Source organism: Chanodichthys erythropterus, chromosome 10, assembly GCF_024489055.1.
Source record: "Chanodichthys erythropterus isolate Z2021 chromosome 10, ASM2448905v1, whole genome shotgun sequence".
In the NCBI taxonomy this organism is placed as follows: domain Eukaryota; kingdom Metazoa; phylum Chordata; class Actinopteri; order Cypriniformes; family Xenocyprididae; genus Chanodichthys; species Chanodichthys erythropterus.
Genome location: NC_090230.1, coordinates 30801907 through 30818863, shown reverse-complemented (window position 1 = coordinate 30818863; position 16957 = coordinate 30801907). Strand labels below are relative to the sequence as shown.

Genomic DNA, 16957 nt, shown 5'->3' with positions numbered 1-16957 from the left:
TTTATTTTATTTTAACTATAGTAACATTTTATTTTACTTGAACTATAATAACATTTTATCCTATTTTATTTTAACCATAATAGCATTTTATTTTAACTATATTTTATTTTACTTGAACTATAATAACATTTTATCCTATTTTATTTTAATTATAATAGAATTTTATTTTATTTGAACTGTAATAACGTTTTGTTTTATTTTATTATTTTATTTCATTTTTGTATAATTTCATCTCATCATCTCATCTCATTTCATTTCCTGTTTTCAGCCGTTTGCTGCAGTTGCTTGTTTCACCCTGAAGGAGGCGCCATTTCGAGTCACTCACTTCCTGATCCGGGGAGGGGAAGCGCGTGCGCCTTTTTATCCTCGGTGTTTTACTACGACCTGCAAATTATAAAGGTAAATCGAAGTATTAACATCTCTTATATGTGACCCGTAAACACATTCGTGCATGAGGAAGCAGCCCGAGCTCGTTATTCGCCGTGTTTCTCATTTCGCCTTGAGCAGTTCCTCAACAAAGGGGCTAGCAGCTAGCATGCTAATGTCATTGTGTAGTATTGTGATTAAACGCGCAGGCTTGACACTTTTAGCTCTCATATTATACATATATTAGTATAAATACATGCATTTGGGTTCATTTTTCAAATTACATGCGGAATTAACAACATTAGAAGAGATGAGAGATGTTAGCAGCTCGTCCACTCATTTGCATTTGACTCCTTTCTTAATAATCAACGACTTTATTGTTGTTAAATATTCACGTATTTGCATAGTTAGTCTCTTTACAAAGTCCTGCTATGCTATTATAGTTTAAATAAAATAAAATGCTATTATAGTTCAAATAAAATGTTATTATAGTTAAAAAGTAAAAAATAAAATATTATTGCTAAAATAAAATGCTATTATTGTTAAAAAATTAAAAAATAGTATTATAATTAAAATAAAATTATTATAGTTTAAATAAAATGCAATGTTATTATTGTTAAACATTTTTAAAAAATGGTATTATAATTAAAATAAAATATTATTATAGTTAAAATAAAATTATTATAGTTCAAAAAAGGTAAAACTGTATTATAGACAGTTAAAAATTAAAAAATAAAATGGTATTATAGTTAAAATAAAATGTACTAAACATTATATTTTAGCTTGATTTCAGGGTAATGTTTCTCATTTCTATTTAGTTTAATGTGATGTAGCCTACTAAAACATGTAAAAAATAAAAAACAACATTCAAAAATAAAATTTAAAATGACAAAACACACAACAATTACAAAATATTAATGATAGTAAAATAACACTGATGTATATTAAAATTATAATTGAGCTATTTAAAGTATAAAAAATGCATAAAGAATGAATCTAATTTTCACATTTAGTTTGTATTAAAATAACTAAAATTGAAATGTATATAAAACTCTTAACTAATTCAATATTACAGAGCTCATTTAACATACTAAAAGTAGATCTTGGCAAGAAGTATGGTTGTTTAATAAGTGTCATATGTCAAAATAAGCCCTACAAAATGTAAATCGTCATTTAAATAACGCACACGACGTTATTCAAATGTTTCACGCTCGACTGGAAGCATCATTCAGTCCCTTGTTCCTCATCTGAGCCTCATGTATGTTCACATTGATTGATTATCCTGTGTTTCTAAGTTTTCAGACTGTGGTCCTGGAGAAGGTCCTATGCTGGGTTGCTTGAGCCCGACATGTACTGCTTCCGCCAGAGTTTAGAGTTGTAAATAGTGGCTTTTAGAAGGACGGACTAGAGTTTGGATGTTCTGAACACCTTGACTCGGAAACGCTCTATTTCCTCGAAGGCTGCAGGTCCAGCGGGGTTTAAGCCATGTCGGATGGACGGATCTACGTGGGAAACCTTCCCATGGACGTTCAGGAGAGGGACATTGAGGATCTCTTCTACAAATATGGAAAAATTCGGGATATTGAGCTGAAGAACAACAGAGGCACCATCCCGTTTGCCTTCGTGCGATTTGAGGACCCACGGTGAGTCGCACGGCTCGTGGACGAGGCTTTTTCAAGTGTAGAACGAAAATTAGGAGCACTTTCCTCTCTTCCTCTAGGGATGCGGAGGATGCGGTCTTTGGAAGGAATGGATATGGATTTGGAGACTGTAAGCTGCGTGTGGAATACCCACGTTCTTCTGGATCCAAATTTAGTGGACCTGCAGGAGGAGGAGGAGGAGGAGGAGGTGGAGGGGGGCCGCGGGGAAGGTTTGGTCCCCCGACGCGTAGATCTGAGTTTCGGGTTATTGTGACGGGTGAGTTAAGAGGTTTGAGACTTAAAAGGGTGTTAGTTCACCCAAACATGAAAATAATGTAATTTATAACTCAATTCATGCCGTTCCACACCCGTAAAACCTTTGTTCATCTTCAGAGCGCAAATTGAGATATTTTTGTTGAAATCCGATGGCTCCGTGAGGCCTGAGCAATGACATTTCCTCTCTCAAGATCCATCAATGTACTAAAAACATATTTAAATCAGGTCATGTGAGTACATGTGAAGCAGTGTTATGAAATCGGCCATCACTAAATAAGTCGTTATTTTGGGTTTTTTTGGCACACCAAAATATTATCGTGGCTTTATAATATTAATATTGAACCACTGTACTCACATGAACTGATTTAAAAATGTTTTTAGTACATTTATGGATCTTGAGAGAGGAAATGTCATTGCTCAGGCTCACTGAGCCATCGGATTTCATCAAAAATATCTTAATTTGCGTTCTGAAGATGAACAAAGGTCTTACGGGTGTGGAACGGCATGAGGGTGAGTAATTAATGACATTATTTTCATTTTTGGGTGAACTAACCCTTTAAATCAACATGATATTATAATTTTCACAGACTAATTTCCACAGTTTTTCCTAAATCTATCAACTTGCATTTTTAAAAAATGTAATGTGCATTTTTAAGATTATACTTTGTAGAGCTGCACGAATTAATCGTTAAAAGATGATTGTTCTGTCTATTAAACCTTTGAAAAATCACAGCGGGCATTCAGATCTTCAGCCAGAGAGAGCCGTTGTCATGAAATGTCACGGTTACGTTATTCCTGTTATAAATAATCACAGAAGTACTGGGATGAAAGTTTATCGTTTAGATATAAACACTGATGTCTACGATAATGATCAAATTAGAGCAAATCACCTTTTGAAAGTAACTTTGCGCTTCAAATAAAGATTGTATCAATTACATCATTACACCAGTAGGTGGCGACAAGTGACTGTTTAAAAAATATATTTGTCATTGAATCGTTCATTCAAGAGATTGTTTTCAAAAACGCTGATTCAATCAGCAATGGAACAAGTGTTTATGAGAGTCGTTGTATTATTCACTCAACCAGAGTTTTTTTTAATAATTCAGAATAATTTTACATTATAAATAGACTGCAGCAATTTACATTTTGTCAGAACTTGTAGTAAATTACTTTGAGGCTTCTGACCAACATAATCTCAATTATACAATAAGAATTTATAATTACACCAGTAGGTGGCGACAAGTGACTGTTAAAAACATATTTTTCATTGAATCATTCATTTAAATGATTTGTTCAAAAATGCTGAATTATTCAATTGAACAATTGAAGTCTTAATGAGTGAGTCATTGAATCATTCATTCAACCTGATTTTTTTTAAAAATTCTGATTAATTAAACATTTTAAATAGACTGCAGCATTTAAGTTTGTTAGAACCTCTAGTAAATTGAGGCAAATTTGACTCTCCTGACCAACGTAATCAATCTCTTGTTAATTTTTCCTCTTTTGTAAAGTCATATAAACATTATGGTGGATTTTTTTCTTTTTCTGTTTGAGCAAATGGGAATGCAAAAATTATATTTGTAATAGTTCATAGAAGTTTGCCCAACTATGACGACTTCTGCTTCCTAGAACCCCGGAAATATGAAAAGGGTTTACTTTTTACTTACTGCTAATCATAATGGATTGTGAATTATTGACCTTGATGTTAATTTGTTTACATGCATATACACACATCTTTACAGCACTTTTCATTATAACTCTCAAGGTGTTTTGTAGATGTGTTTATGAACATAATAAAAACCTTTCCCTGCAGGTCTTCCTCCCACTGGCAGCTGGCAGGACCTCAAAGACCACATGCGGGAGGCTGGAGATGTGTGTTTCGCTGACGTGCAGCGTGACGGCGAGGGCGTGGTTGAGTTCCTCAGACGCGAGGACATGGAGTATGCACTGCGGCGCCTGGACGGCACAGAGTTCAGATCCCACCAGGTGAGGGTCCTGTGATACGCTTACTATGAGATGTGCATTGCAAATTCACAAGTTCGGTTCGTCCCTCAGGTTTCGTCCCAGTCCACTTTAATGCATTAACACATGCAAATAATTCAAAATGTGTAACGCGTTAAAATAATTTAATGCAAATAAAAAGCACATGGAATTGCATTATTAACATCATTTACCTCATGCAGATAGATGATCTTTGAACTCAGGAGTTTATCACACTGAGTATCTACAATGATGCAAACTATGGAAGTCACAGGTAATTGTGACTTTTTATCTCCCAATTCTGACTTTTTTTTTCTCAGAATTGCAAGATTTAAACTTGCTATTTTGAGTTATAAAGTCAAACTTGCAATTCTGAGAAAAAACATCAGTCACACGTCAGTCCCTCACAATTCTGACTTTATAACTCACAATTTTGTCTATATCAAGCAATTCTCACTTCATATCATGCAATTCTTACTATATCTCGCAATTCTGACTATATAACGCAATTCTGACTATAACTCGCAATTCTGACTTTAAAACTTGCAATTCTGACTATATCATGCAATTTCGACTAACTCACAATTCTGATTTTATATCACACAATTTTGACTATATCTCGCAATTCTGACTTTATATCTTGCAATTCTGACTATATAACGCAATTCTGACTTTATAACTTGCAATTCTGACTTTATAACTCGCAATTCTGACTTTATAACTCGCAATTCTGACTTTATAACTCGCAATTCTGACTTTAAAACTCGCAATTCTGACTTTAAAACTCACAATTCTGACTTTATAACTCGCAATTCTGACTTTATAACTCGCAATTCTGACTTTATAACTCGCAATTCTGACTTTATAACTCGCAATTCTGACTTTATAACTCGCAATTCTGACTTTATAACTCGCAATTCTGACTTTATAACTCGCAATTCTGACTTTATAACTCGCAATTCTGACTTTATAACTCGCAATTCTGACTTTATAACTCGCAATTCTGACTTTATATCTCGCAATTCTGACTATATAACGCAATTCTGACTTTAAAACTCGCAATTCTGACTTTATAACTCGCAATTCTGACTATCATGCAATTTCGACTAACTCACAATTCTGACTTTATATCAAGCAATTCTGACTTTATATCTCACAATTCTGACTTTATGACTCGCAATTCTGACTATAACTCGCAATTCTGACTATATAACTCAATACTGACTTTATATCTCGCAATTCTGACTTTAAAACTCAATACTGACTTTATATCTCGCAATTCTGACTTTAAAACTCGCAATTCTGACTATAACTCGCAATTCTGACTTTATAACTCGCAATTCTGACTTTATAACTCGCAATTCTGACTTTATAACTCGCAATTCTGACTTTATAACTCGCAATTCTGACTTTATATCTCGCAATTCTGACTATATAACGCAATTCTGACTTTAAAACTCGCAATTCTGACTTTATAACTCGCAATTCTGACTATCATGCAATTTCGACTAACTCACAATTCTGACTTTATATCAAGCAATTCTGACTTTATATCTCACAATTCTGACTTTATGACTCGCAATTCTGACTATAACTCGCAATTCTGACTATATAACTCAATACTGACTTTATATCTCGCAATTCTGACTTTAAAACTCAATACTGACTTTATATCTCGCAATTCTGACTTTAAAACTCGCAATTCTGACTATAACTCGCAATTCTGACTATATCATGCAATTTCGACTAACTCACAATTCCGATTTTATAAATCGCATTTCTGACTATATCACACAATTTTGACTATATCTCGCAAAAAAAAGTCAGAATTGTAAGATAAAAAAAGTCTTTTTAGTTTTTTATTTCTTGGCGGAAACAAGCTTTCATAGCAAACACCTGTCACCCTGGTAGGCGGAAATTTCTATTCTAACCCTTTAACCTGATCTCTGTCATATTCTGTGATTGTTTCTGAAGAGTGCGAGCCCTCACATCACAAAACATCAACGTCAAAACATCCCAACGCTGTATGGCCAGATGATACGCAAACTACTTTTCTCAGCTGGATAAAGCAAACCAGTTTCTCGCTAGTAAAGTTTTGATGGATGAGGATTGTAATCAAGGTAAAGACGATTGCTGTGACATACAGGAGTCGTACCGTAAGCACGCATGAGTTCGATATATATTGATGCGCAAACAAACCGTGCATGCGCGCTCTCGACGCACTGATCGCACATTGTGTTTATGCACAGACACACTTCAGTACATTTACGTTGTTTCCAAACACATTCAGGATAATGTTTTTATCTGTCGTGTATGTTGCGTGTATGTGTCTTTAGTAATTCTGAATGGATCCGTGAACTGTAGTATACGCAGTCAGGTCTAGTGAATTTTTTAAAAATATGACGCTTTGAGCGCTGCTGAGTGGAGTATCTTGCAATTCTGACTTTATATCACGCAATTGCGAGTTTATATCTCAGAATTGTGACTTTGTAACTCACAATTGCAAGATAAAAAGTTAGAATTCTGAGATAAAATGTCACAATTACTGTTTTTATTTTTTTATTTAGTTGCGGAAACGGGCTTCCATACGTGCGTTGATCATTGTAGCCAATCACAGACATATCTGATAAGCGTGTCAACACAAAGGCCAATCAGAGTTGTTTACGAATCCGCTCAACAGTGCTCAAAGCGTCATATTTTTAAAAATTCAGTACTGATTTGGTATCGCGGTTGGTAATTTTGACAACACTAGTCAGGTCAAGATGGTCACTAGTCAGGTTATTCAGTAAAACTCAAAAATTACGAAAAAGCCAGTTTCTGCCACTAAATAAAAAAATAAACACAGTAATTGCGACTTTTTTCCTCACAATTGCGTAATATAAAGTCACAATTCTGACTTTTTTTTCTTACAATTGTTTTTTCTCTCAGAATTCTGACTTTGTCTCGCAATTGCGAGTTTATATCTCAGAATTCTGACTTTATATCTCGCAATTCCGAGTTTATATCTCAGAATTGTGACTATATCATGCCATTGCGAGTTTATATCTCAGAATTGTGACTTTATATCATGCCATTGCGAGTTTATATCTCAGAATTGTGACTTTATATCACGCAATTGCGAGTTTATATCTCAGAATTGTGACTTTATATCATGCCATTGTGAGTTTATATCTCAGAATTGTGACTTTATATTACGTAATTGCGAGTTTATATCTCAGAATTCTGACTTTATATCTCGCAATTCCGACTACATCACGCAATTGCGAGTTTATATCTCAGAATTGTGACTATATCATGCCATTGCGAGTTTATATCTCAGAATTGTGACTTTATATCACGCAATTGCGAGTTTATATCTCAGAATTCTGACTTTATATCTCGCAATTCCGAGTTTATATCTCAGAATTGTGACTTTATATCATGCCATTGTGAGTTTATATCTCAGAATTGTGACTTTATATTACGTAATTGCGAGTTTATATCTCAGAATTCTGACTTTATATCTCGCAATTCCGACTACATCACGCAATTGCGAGTTTATATCTCAGAATTGTGACTTTATATCTCGCAATTCTGACTTTATATCGCAATTGCGAGATAAAAAGTCAGAATTCTGAGGTAAAAAGTTGCAATTACTGTTTTTATTTTTTACAGCTTCCATACCTAATGCCTTGATTATTGTAGCCAATCACAGACATATCTGATGAGCGTGTCAACACAAAGGCCAATCAGAGGTGTTTACGAATCCGCTCAACAGTGCTCAAAGCGTCATATTTTTAAAATTTCAGTACTGACTTGGTATCGCGGTTGGTACTTTTGACAACACTAGTCAGGTCAAGATGGTCACTAGTCAGGTTATTCAGTAAAACTTAGTTTAAAAAGTTTTTTTTTTTCCGTCACTAACCGACTGATTAAAATGTAGTCGCTATTAATCTCTAATTTCAAAGATGTTTCTGTTATTTTAGGAAGTTCTTATCACGCAGACGTATGTTTAAGTGTTAGTTTGGTTTTAGTTATTTGATGTTGAAAAAATGGGGTGTAACGTCATGTGCTAGCGATTGAGTTGGGCTCCGAATGATGTAATTGAGACCTTTTTTTTTTTATACAGTCTGTGGTCTAATTTCTAAATTAGTTTTTCAACTAATATTTATTATTATTTCAGTTTAATTTTTTTTTTTTTTTTTTTTTTTTGGTGTTTTTGCCTTTATTATAACAGAGACAGTAAGTTAACAGGAAGTGAAGTTGGAGAGAGAGAGGGGGACTGGATTGGGAAATGTCGGTGTGCTGCCCACAAGGCTATTGTCACCGACAGCAGAAATGTTTTTAATAGTTTTAGTTAACGATAATAACCCTGATTTAAAAGTTCATCCACCTTATTGGTTGTGCAGGGAGAGACGTCCTACATCAGAGTCATGGAGGAGCGGGGCACAAGCTGGGGTCGCTCGCGCTCCCGGTCCAGGTCTCGCGGACGCTACTCACCCCCGTACCAGAGCAGAGGGTCGCCGCCTCCCCGCTACCGATCGCCACCGCGTCACATGACCCGCCATAGCCCGCCCTCCCGACGAGCCCCGCTTCAGCATCACAGCCCGCCGCCGCGCCATTATCGATGAGCGCCAGCTGCGGCAGCTCCTTTTCTCCGTGCTCCCTTTTCCTTTATCAATTTTGTAATTTACATTCCATTGTAGGAACCCGAATGGCCTTATTCACCGTTCAGTTCATGGAGAGTTTGCGAAATGTGTAAATGATCATGTGGATGATGTATGTTTACAGAACAGATGATGTGGTTATGATTGTGAAAGATCTGAAGATGAATAACCCGTTTTAACCCGTTTTGTGATTATTGATATGAGGCAACAGACTAAAGACCTGCTGTTTGTGATTAATCTGGTCCATTTCATAAACATTACAATTTTATGATTTTTTTATTATTTGAATTAAAGGCTGAAATTTTAACATTTTTCTTTCGGAAATCTCCCCGTGTGATTTTTTTTTTTTTTTTTCTTGTTTTGTATCATGTGATGACTGTATGCATAATTTCTTTTTTTTTTTTTTCAATTAAAGCATTGTCAAATTTACTACCACAGTGTATCACGAGTCATTTTTACACACCTGCGTTTTTACAGCAATAACGGAAAACCTGGAAATGGGTGTTAAAAATCAAGTCATTGAATTATCAGTAAAAGAGTAATAAATTAACCAAATTACAGATGTATATGATGCATTAAGACATTTAATTTAAAAAAATACATCCGTAAATGTTAAAATTAGCATTTGCATCTTTGTCTTATCTGAGTCACTTGTACACAAAAAGTGCAATTGTGAAAATATTTTAATTTCAAGGATTAGTGTCAAATTCAAATTGTGACTTTATATCATGCAATTGTGAGTTTATATCTCAGAATTGTGACTATCATGCAATTGCAAGTATAGCTTACACTTTTGACTGTCACACAATTGTGAGTTTATATCTCAGAATTGTGAATATATCATGCAATTGCGAGTATATCTTACACTTGGGACTATATCACGCAATTGCGAGTTTATATCTCAGAATTGTGACTTTATTTCACAATGAGTATGATCACAACCTCATTACAGGCAAATTAGTCTAATAGTTTAATTTTTCCATTATGTGATGCCTCATGTTTCAATAAATAATTTGTTGGAGTCTATTGTTATGACAAAAACATGTTAACACTAACTGCGCTCATCAATGTCAAAATGACTGAGATGGCCAATCAAATCAAAGATGGCAGGGCTTTACGCTTAAGTCGTGACGTAAAGAACGCCGTTTCCGGGTCCAAGCCTCGACTCGTTTCACTTGAGAATGCCATCGACGGCGGTTTATGAGCATTATTTATTCATATTAAATATCAATAATTTAAAAAAGTTAAACATTTTAAATATTTACAGTCTACACAACTGTCTCCGTGCTCACAGTGTCACATATATTAATATTTTAATAATTTATAAAAGATGAATCATTGTCTGGCCATCTGGAATTTTGGTATGGAGATAAAGGTTATAATTATATATATTTTTGTAGTACACCACATTGTGTATGTATATTAGCACCATTTGTTGTTTTCTTGTGGTATGAGATAGAGCGTTAGGACCCGGAAGCGCTGCCGCATGACGTCAGACTTCACAGAAATTGAGCGCGAATTTCACCGCAACGCTTCCGTTTTTGACGGTGAAAGAGCGCGAATGCGAAGTAAGATTTAAATAGCTGTTTTACGATATAAATGATAAACCACCAAAAACAGTAATATGCAGTGACACGAACTGCTTAACTTATATGTCAAATTTCACCGTATTGAATATGAAATATACGCTGAATAATTTGCGATACAAGAAACATTTCGCCTCATACGACTGAGAGTGAATCTGTGTATATTTTAAGATAAATTTTATTTGTAAATAGCTATAGGCTAATTGATATTCTTGTTATTTTACTGTTTTTTCTTTTTGAGAAGCTTCGAAACCTTGTGAATCATTTGTTTCGAATCAGTGATTCAGAGCGTATTTCGAGCAAACTGCCAAAGTCACGTGGTTTCAGTAAACGAGGCTATAACCGTTTCGAAATTTCAGTATGGTTATGGTTCACATCTCTTCAGTTCAATAAATTTGTGGACATTTTATAATACAAAGGAAGAGTTAGTCTCTTATTGGCCTGAACCAAGCTCTACATAAAACAAAAACAACAGTAATAAAATTTCATATTTTACAGACACTTCATATTTAACGGTATTAGATGATTTTGTTAGTTGCAATAGATTACACTTTCATAAATTAGAACATTACAATTAGTTTGTAAAAGGTGTACATTGCATTTACATAATTTGACCAGCAGGCGTCACAAGAGTGTCACTATCCTCAGATTCTTTCTGGTTCAGTGCATAAAATATGGCCCTTAAGAGCTCTAAAACCTACATCTATGCTGCTGTGATTAACGTGAATAAATAGCAGGTAAATTCAGACTGACGTTTAATCAATGATGTGGTTCTGTGATCGAGGTTTATTGATGAAACTGAGGCTGCTCGGTTGACTTCGCTTCAACGTCGTCTCAGATGATAAAACGGTTTTGGACCACAGTGAAAACACTTTAAAAGAGATAAATAAATTTACAGATAAATAACTGGGCTATATAATTTAACTTACCTCTATATATTTTATTTTTTAATGACTACGTTAACCATTAGCTTGAGGCGACTTTTAAATTGAAATCTGCCAAGAACTCCATAAAGTAACAAAAATTTACCATAGTACATAATCTTTTTGCTTAGTGTTTTTTTTTTCTTGTTTTCCAGTACAAATAACTAAAAAGACATTTATTTGAGAAGCAAAATGACGATAATAAATCTTGTTTTCTCAGAAACTGCATCAAAATGAAGTGAGTTTATGGTTAAAACAAGAAAAAATACATGTCAGTGAAAAATAATCTAATTTTCCCTTTAAATGAACTATGTTTCTGACCTCACTTGCAGATAATTTTTCTTGTTTTTAGCATAAACTCACGTCATTTTGATGATTTATTAAGATTAAATAATATCTTGTCATTTTGCTTTCTGAGTAAATAGGGGCAAGACCATCAAGAGACATCAGAAAATTAATGTATTGCTATTTTCCATCTTTTTAGGACACCAATAATACAATTCCATACAATAATACAATTCCATGATTTTTTTAAAAACATAACTTTTATTTTTTATTTTAATGTTTGTATCACCCATGTCATGTTGCCAGTTTGGGGGTTTAAATCCATTGAAAACAGAATGCATGTTTGGCAATGCGTATTACAACATTATACATTTATTCTCTCATAACTTCAACTAAACATTTTTTGTAAAATTCTGTTGAACAATAAGTATAATGCCTATTTATGAATATATTGTATAATGCTTAATAATATTTATTATGCAAATTTCTAGGCCCTGTATATTATCATTACAACCAAAACTTTGTTTTACACAATCTACTTCATGCCTTCTGCCCTCCGATTCATACTTTATCAAGTAAACTGTTTTTTACTGTGAAATCTTTAATGATTTTTATAAAGTAAATGTAAGATAAACATTTATTGTATTGTAGCAAATTGGGTTTACTTGATTATTTGTACATTATTTTTTCATTATTATTGCTTTGCAATGAATTGCATGCCATAAAAGCCTGTAATATGATACTCAACAAAAAACGTTTATGCATGCATACAGTATATATACAAGTTTGCATGTGGTTTTTTATTTTTTATTTTGTTTGCATGTCATATTGCACATACACGCACACCAGGCTTTTATGGCATATATATGCAATTCATTGCAAAGCAATAATAATTGGGAGATGGACAAATAAATGTTCCCCAAAAGTCTGTTGTGTCATATTTTACATTTACATTAGCATGAAAAAAATGTCAAAAGAATGTTTAATTTTTAACATTAAAAAATAATGTACGCATAATCAAGTAAACCCAAGTTGCTTCAGTACAATAATTGTTTATCTTACATTTACTTTATAAAGAAATAAATAAGGATTTCTGAGCAAAAAAGACTTTACCTGATAAAAAAAAGCATGAATTATCAATCAGAGGGCAGAAGGCATGAAGTAGATTGTGTAAAAATAAGTTTTTCTGCAAAGTTTTGGTCGTAACGATTATTTATAGGGTCTAGAAATTTGCGTATTAAATATTATACAGCATTATACAATATATTCATTATACTTATTGTTCAACAGAATTTTACAAAGAATGTTTAGTTTAAGTTATGAGAGAATAAATGTTTAAAACATGTTGTAACATGCATTGACAAACTTTCTGTTTTCAATGGATTTAAACCCCCAAACTGGCGACATGACATGAGTGATACACACATTTATAGACGAATTATGAAAAATATAAAAATCATAAAATTTCAACATAAACGTAATAAGCTAACAGTAAACAACAACTTTTTAAACATGCAAGTCCCCTCCAAATAATGTCAATATGTGAAATATATCAACTTTTATCAGATGGTTAGTAGATTTCCCACTACAGGTGGAAATGTTGTTTTAAAATGCTGCTCGTAAGGTTAAAAAAACAAAGAAATTGAGAAGAATGAAACCAAGAAATGAGACCTAAACTTTCCCTGCCTCGCCCCACAGCCCCTCAAATGTTTGTATCACCCATGTCACGTCGCCCCTTTTAGGGTTAAGAATGTTTAGATATTCTGGAAAACAAAACAAAAATACTGATTTAAATTTTTTTTTTTGCAATGTATCTAATGCCATCACTGTACCATGATACGATTTACAATAACATATTAGATTTGTAAGCAATAACATATAGTTTTAACAGCTATAAACTCACGTTTGCAAAAAATCAATGTACACAGTGATTTATGTTTTCCTGTCATCAGTTTTCACAACTAACGAACACAAAACATTGTGAAAATGTAACTGGCCCCGGATCATCCATCATTATTTTTGAGTTTAAAGGTATTTTGTTAATAATAAGCTTTCAATCTGTCAAAAATAATCACTAGTATATCAGTATTAATTTATGCTAAATCTGTTCTCCTCCAATCACAAGCCTGCAAAAGTGGCAGAAACAGTTTCCCACAGTTGGCGATGAGGGCCGTTCTCAACTTTCTGAACGTAAGTTTATATATAAAGGTTTGACTTCTACATACCTGAGCTCCTTTAATGCTCGAGTAAACAAAGGAATAATCCTGGAAATTAAGATGGTAAGTAGCAGCCGGAAACAATCATGGGGATTTCTTTGTTCTCTTTTCATTTAATCTCAGTCAGTCTGTTACACCGTACAGGGAACAATAAATCTCTGTTGCATTTTCAACCTCACAATTAATATCAATAATAATGATAACACAGAACATGTGGGAATGTACACAACACTTGGCCTGTTCCCTGTGGATTTTCACTGGATAACATTTGATTGGCACAAACCAGGGCTTCAACAAACATAATATATGAGCATTATGTTGTTTTGGTACACAGCAAAATCCCCAAAGTTAAATCAACTCTGCTTAGAGTACATCTCTAAATAATGTTACAGTAACACTGAAGCAGAGTTAAAGTTAATTAGATAATTAAGCAATTAATAAGGCTGTGCCTTAAGTCACTTCTTGTAGTTCTTGTGTTTTTTATTTCTTCAGTGATTCTGCTTGTTAACAGCAGGCGTTCATCACTAATGCACAATCATTACTTAATTAATTGCTTAATTATCTCATTAAATTTAACTCTGCTTCATTGTTATTTTAACACTATTTAGAGAGGGACCATATGTACTCTGAGCAGAGTTGATTTAACTCTGATTTTGCTGCCAAGTTGGATCATGATGAATATTTAGGCCACTTTTCTTGTTATATTCACGTATCTTACACAAGTACATATATATTTTCCTCACAGACCACTCAAATGTTCTAGCAAATCTTACTACAAAATAGGATTCGAGAACGTACAACAGGGATGTTTTCGCTATGGGATGACTGGGAAAACATACTGAAAGAAGTGTATAATGCTGAGAGATAGAAAACAAGAATAGAAACAAGTGTCGGGAGAGATTCTTCACCTGGTTGCTCACAGGGATGAACTTAAAGAAATGTTTGTGCTTCAATATAAGTTAAGCTCTATCGAAACTAGTTGTGCAGTAATGTCCATTAACACAGACAATAATCTGTAATTTGTGGTTACAATAAAGCAATACATTGAACATTAAAATACAGACTGTTTCAAAACAAGAGAATTGAATTAACATGGAACTAAATTGGGTTGAGTAATGACAACTTGACAACTAATTTGCTTAAAGGTGCAATATGTAAGATTTTCACAGTACAATATCCAAAAACCACCAGTGTTACATATTTTGTTCACTTGAGTACTTACAATATCCCAAATGTTTGCAACTATTTGGGGCTTCGGGACGTGTGAGGAGTCGACTGTCAATGGCGTCATACCCGCGTTACCCTCGGTTTCCGGTTTTATTTTGTAGAAACCATGGAAACACCAAAGACGCTTTAATATTTGCATGTTTTAATAGATAAGGGAACAACTGTTTGGTTACATTTATAGACAGAAATCTAATTGTTGTTATATAGCTCAACACGTTTAGTCTTATTAGCAAACGCACAGAGTAACGTTATAACATCATTTTCAACACTCTCAAATGTATCTAATATGATAAACAGAGCTGTGTTTCCTCATACTCATGACCGGAAAAGCGGCGCCGGCGACTGTGTCATAATAAAAGTCCCGCTGCTCGTGAGGCGTGTGTTGATCAATCGCTCCAGCTCCTCGTTCAGCTCCACAACACTCGGTCCTGCTCTGCTTCATACTACAGTAACGTTAATAATCGCATCCATGAACATGATTTCTGCCCGAGTCCTATCCTGATTGTTTCCATCGGCTGTGATATGAAGACCACATGTCCCAAGATTCCCCGCCCCGTCATCAAGCTATGCCTTTGTTTTGAATAGACCTCTTACATATTGCACCTTTAATAAATTAACTTTGCAACACCATTGATTTCTGTGAAGCTGCTTTGAAACAACCTGTTGCATAAAGCGCTATAGAAATAAATAAATGTGACTCAACGTTATACATATTCACATGATGGAATCATTGAACATTGTCAGTGTAAATTTATATTCTATATATTAGATAGCTTCAGTGTCGTGACCACGACATGTCAATAAAACATTTGCATGATGCATGCAAAGAGACTTTACATCCATCAGAACAAACTCAAAGGAAATACTGAAGCAAAAAAAAGCACAGCTCAAATAATAAATAGCGAATTATTCAGGGTTTTAATATGCCAGCTTTAAAACTCTCTTGCATTGCAATAACTTGCTGTCATAATGCTTTTCTATAGTAATCGACAGTCACATATGAGTCAAATGAGCTCTACTTGTATTGAACCTGAAACACTGCTTTAATGAAATTAATAGGGGTGTGACGAGACACGGGTAGCTCACGAAACAAGATTTTTACACAGTATTTTTAAGAAATCCTCAATGAAGAAATACATGAATAGAAAAATACTCTGCAGCTGTTTGAACTAATCATCTTGTAATGAATGTCATTTCAGTTCTACTTTCCAAGTATGAATTATCATACTTTTTTTGTGCTTTTTACACAAACTCAACTGACTGGCTTCTCGCCTGTATGATTTCACTTGAGTCTCTTCAGACCTTACTGTACATGATTTATGAGCTCCTACAACTTTTGTCCTCCTAACTGAACTCCTTTCCACAAATTGATAATAGAAATAAAAACAGTATAAATAAAAATGAATAACACGGTTTTCTCTTAGTCTAATTAAGTACGAACGATAACTTCAACCATAATCAAAGCACTCTCTCAATATTCAAACTGCAAACAGAAGCCAAATTTTTCTTCAAGCATGAAACAGAGCTGAGCACAGCCCAGCCTAAGATAGCTCTCATATTGGGAGATATTAGCATGCATCAGGGAGCTGCTTTCAAAATGCTGGGTATTGAAATCGTGTTTGAATGCGCGTTCGCGTTTTACTTTCGCTTTCTATTTCTCGCATACTCTGTGAATAGTAGGGTTGGGTACTGAACTCTGTACTTTTAAGGGCACCGACCGAATTACTACATTGGCACTACATAGTACCGATTCACATTAAATCAATCTGTGCCAAATTTCAGTACCTGAGAACGCATCTTGTCACAAGAGTA

General features: G+C 34.1%; 1 protein-coding gene across 4 annotated transcripts; it reads left to right on the top strand.

Annotated features, from left to right (window-relative positions):
• Window positions 1-309: 309 nt before the first annotated feature.
• On the top strand, window positions 310-9337 carry srsf9 (serine and arginine rich splicing factor 9). 4 transcript variants are annotated; one of them, XR_010896165.1, is made up of 6 exons: window positions 321-399; window positions 1662-2009; window positions 2087-2283; window positions 4096-4268; window positions 4466-4536; window positions 8651-8740. XR_010896165.1 is itself a non-coding variant. In XM_067397310.1 (5 exons), exons 2-5 carry the CDS (start codon window positions 1852-1854, stop codon window positions 8870-8872), a joined length of 750 nt encoding a protein of 249 aa, XP_067253411.1. In that variant the 5' UTR covers window positions 310-399; window positions 1826-1851; the 3' UTR covers window positions 8873-9337. The 4 variants fall into 4 exon arrangements, 2 of the variants coding, with proteins under 2 accessions (XP_067253411.1, XP_067253410.1); XR_010896166.1 differs by lacking the exon at window positions 8651-8740 and adding an exon at window positions 6237-8643; XM_067397310.1 differs by lacking the exon at window positions 4466-4536 and having other exon boundaries at window positions 310-399; window positions 1826-2009; window positions 8651-9337.
• The last annotated feature ends 7620 nt before the right edge of the window (window positions 9338-16957 follow it).